This window comes from Episyrphus balteatus, chromosome 1 (assembly GCF_945859705.1).
Source record: "Episyrphus balteatus chromosome 1, idEpiBalt1.1, whole genome shotgun sequence".
Taxonomy (NCBI): Eukaryota; Metazoa; Arthropoda; class Insecta; order Diptera; family Syrphidae; genus Episyrphus; species Episyrphus balteatus.
The window spans coordinates 171,591,259-171,598,386 of NC_079134.1; the positions used below are offsets into that span (position 1 = coordinate 171,591,259).

Sequence of the window (7,128 nt, forward strand, 5' to 3'; positions counted from 1 at the left end):
ATAAAAAAAATAAACTCCATGAACAAATAATTGTAAATAAAAAATAAAAGTGAATGTGTGTAATCAAGTAGAAAGTAAACAAAAAAAAATTATTTATAAGTTTAAATAATAAAACAAAAAAAAAAAAAACTCTTCTTTGTATAAAGTAAATGGTTGTAAAAAAAATATTTATTAGAAAACACATTATATGTCACATCAGTCTATAATGTGTCCGAAATATTTATTTGCGTCTAAACACTCTTTCTAAGAAATGATTTATCGTCTTTGTATGTTAATTTTTTGTTTTAATTTTTGTAAAATTTAATTATTTGTTGTAATCGTATTTAAATGAAATCTTTTATGTTTATGCGCAAAATTATGATAAAATAAAGAAAACATTCTAGTTGTAGTTGTTGTCAGTGAGACAAACTAGATGTAATATACCAAAGCTGGTACTAAATTATTTATATTAACAGAAAGCTTTATCTCTTCATAGTTTTGCGCTTTTAATTTAAAAAAAATATGTATTTATCTATGTTTTATTTTGCCGAAAACCGTTTTATATAAAATTGATAATTAACTTTGATTGTTTATGGAACTGAAATAATTAAATATAGTTTTAATATTTTTTTTGTTAAATTTTAAGATGACGAGAATTTGAATTCAAGATTAAAGATAAAAACATTTCGTAACAAACCCAGTGCAATGAAATCCTATTTTGTGGATACCTTTTTCTTTTTGTAAAATGCATATAAATATTATTTAAAATTGTTTTTTTTTTACAAGAAAATTGAAACAGTTGTGGTGCTTATTTGTTGGCTCCATGTGCAAAATTTAAAATAAAGTTTTAAATATTGAAAGAAGTTGAACTTTGTTGACCATTCAATCGGAATTAAAAAAAAACTGTAATTTATTTAAATTAAAATATGAATCTGTCTTATCGATAGCATATTTGTATCTATTTTGTGTTTAATTTTTCGATTTTTGTTTGCTTTTTCGATGTTTGTTTGCTTTGGAATATTAATTCGTTAACACAATAACTGTCAACAAAATCGGAAGCAAACTCTCAAGTTTGGTCGACAAACTTCTACTTTTTAGGGAAGTTGAGAAAACTGGAAGTTGATCAACTCTCGAGTTTAAAATCGAAAGTTGAAAACGTCAACTTGGAGTGAATAAAACCGAATTCGGAAGTTGAGGATAAAAATCCTCAAGTTATGTTCAACTCCGAGTGAAAAAAATGGCCCTAAATAGAGTAGCCCTACTGAACAAATCCAAGAAAAGGAAGAGTTTATAACCCAAGATTCGAGGAAGCGATTTTTTTTATTCCAAAGAATAAGAACACAAAAATTTGTCTTCTTGTTTAATTGCTTGAAATTACCAAAATTTTTGAAGTTAAAAATTAACCGTTCACTTTTACTTATGTGTTACATTTCTGTCTATTGGACTTTTGAATTATTGTTAAGTTAGTGAAACTAATTCGTTGCCGCCGATTAAATGAGAATAACTCTTTCCTATTAAAATAAACTGATCAAAGCTCACAATCTAATCGATTTTCATACATTACTCAAACTTAAAATCATTAATGACTTAACCCTTTTGTTTCTCATTTTTAAATACCTACCTTTTTTGCCTTGCACTAACATTTTTTCGTCTCTTTTTATAAATAAAAAATTGATCCAAAATCATATCAAAATAGTTTAAGATAATAATTTGTCCTCTATTATTTTTGTTTTTATTTTTAATATTCGATGTTTTCTTTTCATCGATTTATAAACTTTTGGTTGTAATTTCATTTCAAATTGACTTGATTAAAAATAATTATGTAAGTTTTATTTAAAATTTAACAAAAAAAAAAAAAAAAAATATATTATAAAAAAAGTTTAATTCAAAGGAGTGTATTTAACAACCAAAGAAAAGCAATAGAATATGAAAATTGTTTATTAGAACATTAGCTTTTACTGTTTCCCCTATTTGTGTGTCTAAAACATAAATTAATAATGAAACAAAATTATATACAAAAAATAAAATTTAATAATTATAATAAAATAAATATCATTTTTTTTTTTTTCAAAACGCATAGTAACAGTTTCAAAATTAAAAAAAAAAAAGAAAAAAAAAATAATAATTCATTTAATTATATTTTTTACGAATAATGAAACTTATTTATGAAATTAAAAAAAAATAAAAACAACAATTAAATAAATGTATGTTAGATAAAATTTTTATTAGAATATAAAAAACTTAAAAATTTGTTAAAAAAAAGAAGAAATAAAAATCTTTGCAGCAATAGTATATAATAACAAATTAAGTCGGAATTTTTTTTTGTACCAAATTGTAGTTAATTCTGCAACAAAAAAGTAAAAAAAAAAAAACAACAAAAGAAACATTTAAATAAATAACAACAAAAACGTATAAGTTGAACAAATAAATTTTATTAATATATAAATTTAAACTTAAGCTAACGAAAATAATAACAAAAAAAAAGAAACAAGAATTTTAAATAAATAAATTGTATATTCTGTGATAAAAGGCGTGTTTGTTTTTTTTTATTTGGAATTGCAGTAACAACAAATTTTACCAAAGGAACTATTACCTACTTCAATTTCGGACTTGTCCAACCAACAGTCAGCAATTTTTCAGCAGAAAACTCTCAGTCATGTTCTTCTATCCGGTTCATGTTAAAGTTTCAAAAAAGAAGAGTTTAAAATGAGGGTTAGTATTTCAAAAACAAGCACCAACATCGAGAGATGTTGGTGTTTGGTCTTCCCGTCGGTTTTAAGGCTAGAAGCGCTAAACATGAGTTTTTTGCGGGCGACAATTCATTTGAAGAAAAAGATTTTCAGTCTCCATATGAGTTCAACTTTGTCTATATCATACATGTTATCAAATGAGGTACAGAAATAAGACTGTTTTCCTTTGTTTAAAGTGATTAACTTTAATAAAAAATATTATAATAACTCTTGTAACAAAATATAAAATTAGAACAAAATAATCTTACATTTTATAAAATAAATATATATATTATGTCATTTTCAATATGGATCGTTATCAAGATTACTCACTTCTATTTCTTTGCCCTCATTTGGCACTTCGTCAGTGTTTTTTGAATCAACAGACACTAATCTTCTTGACAAGTCATTAGTATACCTTCCAATATTTAAATCTCGAAATTTTTTATCCAAATCCAAATCAATCTCTAAGCTCTGAGGTGAATAGTCGTTTGGGACAATTTCTTGATTCTGTTTCGGCTGATCAATGGCTTGATCACTACCATCATTGAGAAGGAAATAATTATTAATGGAATCATCGTAGTTTTCATTAGATTTGATGGAATCCATTGCATCTAAATTGGTTGAAAATCTATCTATCAGATTGTCTGTTCGAATTTGTAAATCTGTATCTGAATTTGAGCTTCGTTGTGGCTTTACTTCTGAGTTTTTGTTACAATTCTCACAGTAGATATCATCAAAATTGTGATTAAGTGCACTTGAAACACCTTTAATATATTGCCTCAAAAGGTCACGTTTCATTGGTGAATTTCTAGATCGTTTTTCGACGCCTGGTTCAACTTGGATATCTTCAGGTGCTGTTTCAATTAATGGTAATCGTTCATTTTCAACTGACGGTGATTCTAAGAATTCATAATAAGTTCTTGCTTCCGGGGATTTATATTCAAATTCGGGTGCCTTAGGTTCCATATTTTCCTTTGCTGTTTTCAGATACTTATCAACATCAAAGCTAAACACTTCTGGTGGTGCATTGAGGCTTGAAATAAACGACGAAATAGCTTCTTCGTCATCATTATTGACCCTGAACTGGATATCTTTAAGTTCATCGAAAGAATTAAAATCAGTTCCTTCTTTTGTATCATCTTCGAAGGTTTCAGATGGTTGAAAGTCTCTGCCGCTATCACTGTTCTTATGTTTGGGTTTCTTTTTGTTTCGTCCTTTACCTTTAACTCTACTCTTGATACGCCGTTTAGGGGATGCCCCTCCTCCATTTGCCAAAAAACTTTCATCATCATCTTCAGTGTCTGGGAATGAATAAATCTTCCCCTTTTTGCCAAAACTTGGTAAGGCTACTTCACGTTTAGTACTACTTTTAAGAGGCAGATCCAAATCACTTGGAAGAGATTGCTGGGAATCCAAAAAGTTGTCAGCATATGGTGTTTTCAAATATTCATAACTCTTATCCGGATATGAATTTACATCTAAGAAATACAAAGAGACAATTAAGCAGTCTTCAGTAAGAACTTTTAAATCTCACCTTGAAGAAATTTAGCTGCCAGACTTTGTCCTTGTGGTTCTTGATTGCCATAAGGAAGATCAAGAATATTCATTTTAGCTCGACCATTTTGAGGAGCTGTATTGATTTTATTCCATTCCAAGTCAAAAGACATATCATTTAAACGCAATGGTGCACATTGTGTGGTTTTGTCCCCACCCATTGTAACTGTAGATATTTTTTTAGAATTATCAATAATATCCTGAATTTTTGCTAGATCGAGTGGCTTATGTGGAGGTTTACCCACTTCATCGACCCTGTGATGGAGATGAGCCAAGAATTTAGATTTTGTAATGTATTTGTTTTTATCAGGAGATAATGTCGAAAGACGACTTGGAGGAGTTGTCGAAAGAATTTCGACGCATTCACATTTTGGTTGTGGAAGGATTTCTGCAAGAAAATTGCATTGAAAACAATATATCAGGGATGATTTATTCTATATTTAATTTGGGACAAAATTTTTACAAGATAACAAATCGAAATTGATCCGAATTAATTCTTAGATTCTTTAACTCTGTTATTTCAATGGCTCATCTCCCATTCCCTAAGCATTTATTTTTTTTCTCAAACACTCACCTTCTCCAGTTCCATTTTTTTGATTAATGTCCAAGTCAACTGTAAAAGTATCCTTGGCATCAGAAGTCTTTGAAGAAATATTTTTCGAAACAGAACCATTACTTTGCCCTTGAATTGTCTTGACGGTTATTGATGGCTCACTCCCAACGACTGTACATTCAGTTGTAATATTCACTGGTTTCGAGGTTGAAGTTACCTTCTTATCAAATCCAGATTCCGTTGACGTTTGAACATTTGGCTTCGTGTCCTCTTTTTTGTCATTATCTTTTGTATCCGGACTCTTCCCGGAAGTCGTTACATTCGACAAAGATAAGAATTTAAAATTGTTTTTATTTTCTTTGAACCAATTTATAAAACTTTTTATGAAATGAATCTCGTTATCAGTGAGATTGCTTAAAATGTTTTCATTAGAAGAATTCAAAGGTTTCAATGGTTTTTCAGGAATACTCCTTGCAAAAATCCTTCTATCTGAAAACTCATATTCATCATTGTAGTTTTCTAGAAACTCTGGATCTTCGAGGTCAAAATTTTCTTCCACCTGACCAGTTTTACTTTTATCTTTATGAGAAAAGATGCTTAGGAATTTATCTTTGACTTTATTAATTATTCCGGTGGTATCATTTTTGTTTTTTGATTCTTCAACTACGGGTGGTGATGGTGCTTCTGTTACTTCCGTATTTGGTGTATCCGGACTTGAATTATTTTCCAATAACATTATGGTGTTTCTTGTTCTTGGTTCTTTATTGTCAGGAAAAAAGAAATAATTTTCACCTTTTTCAAGATTCTTGTGCGGATAAATTTTCTTTTTAAGATTTTCTTTGGGTTCATACTGGATATTATTTGGCATATAGCCTCGTTTCTTTAAATAAGAAATTGGCGAGTGCCAATTGTTATAGAGATTTGTCATAACTGCCTTATACTGGGGTGATGGATTTTCAGCTTGAAGTGGAATTGTTTGGGGATAGTAGTCAATATAATCAAGGTCTTCGCAGCAACACAAGTGCAAAAGAATTAACCTGGAATTTTTGAACTATGTTGTTATAATCGTTTTTATCTTGATTTCTCTTGGAGAAAAGAATTCTTACCATATGACATAGTGCTTCATTAAAAGATTTTTGTTATTTTTTTTTCTTTGATTTATAACAAAAATTAATATTATAACAAAATAATTGTTAATTTTTTGACATTAATGTTGTTTTGATTTTTTTTTTTTTTCATTGTAATCAAAAATAAGTCTCAATAAATGTAAATTTGAATTTGAATTTTTAATTGAGTAATTTAATTTTCAACGAGGTTTTATTTGGTTTTGGTGTACCTATAAAAAAATGTTACTCATACACCACAGCGACCAACCTGCGTTCGCCCCTACTTGGAGGTGGATTTTGGTCGCGAACGGGAAATTTATGAGCCACCTCTAGAAGGTTTACTGGTTGTAGGCAAGTTATATTCACCCATTTATTTGCAAAAATTGATGAAAGAATCTATATCCAACATTTAAATATAGCAGTTGCGTTAGGGCTCTGTTATAGCTATCAGTAAAATCCATCAGTAAAAATTTTGTTTAGCTATTTTGAATATTTTAAACTTTTATTTTGAGCAAAAATATTTATGAAATAAGTTGGGAGCTTATTTTAACTAATTTTTTCAAAAAGAAGCAATGCATTTGGTGTTAAATTTTATTCAAAAATCCATTTTATAAATTTTACTGTTCAGTAAAATGAAATTTTATCAGTGAAATTTATAAAATGAATTTGTGACTAAAATATAACACCAAATGTTTTGCTTCTTTTTCAAAAAGTTAGTGAAAATGTGTTTTCAATTTATTTCATCAATATTTTGCCTAAATTAGTATTCAAAATAGCAAAACAGAATTTTTACTGATAGCTATAATTGAGCCCTAAGAGAGTAGAAACTTACATAATTTTTTAACGAAAAACTGTCAACCGAAATTAATTATACCTTGAAATGGCTGTATCTTTGTTTAACTTCAACCGATTTAAAATATTTATTCGTCGTTACTCAAGTATGAAAAAATCTTAAGAATGTATGAGAAAAATTTTCTGAGTGTAAGTTCAAGCATTAACTACAGAATTTTCTCAGCAAGCTAAAAGTTAAAGAAACGCTTTAGTTTACTTCGCGTCATAGGGAGCTTAAATAGCCAAATCCAAGGCTTGATTAAAATCTTGACTTCTTTTTTTTTTACAGATGAGGAAAAAAATCTTATTGATTTTTTGTTTGTATAAAACACAAAAATCTATATACAGGTTAATGATTATAAAATAAATAACT

The 7,128-nt window shown here is 28.3% G+C and overlaps 1 protein-coding gene across 1 annotated transcript; it reads right to left on the reverse strand.

Annotated features, from left to right (window-relative positions):
* Positions 1-2,927: 2,927 nt before the first annotated feature.
* LOC129905618 (uncharacterized) lies at positions 2,928-6,035 on the reverse strand. Its single transcript, XM_055981146.1, has 4 exons — positions 5,925-6,035; positions 4,840-5,855; positions 4,246-4,431; positions 2,928-4,189 (listed from the first exon to the last, which is right to left on the reverse strand). Exons 1-4 carry the CDS (start codon positions 5,942-5,944, stop codon positions 3,012-3,014), a joined length of 2,400 nt encoding a protein of 799 aa, XP_055837121.1. The 5' UTR covers positions 5,945-6,035; the 3' UTR covers positions 2,928-3,011.
* Between the last annotated feature and the right edge of the window lie 1,093 nt (positions 6,036-7,128).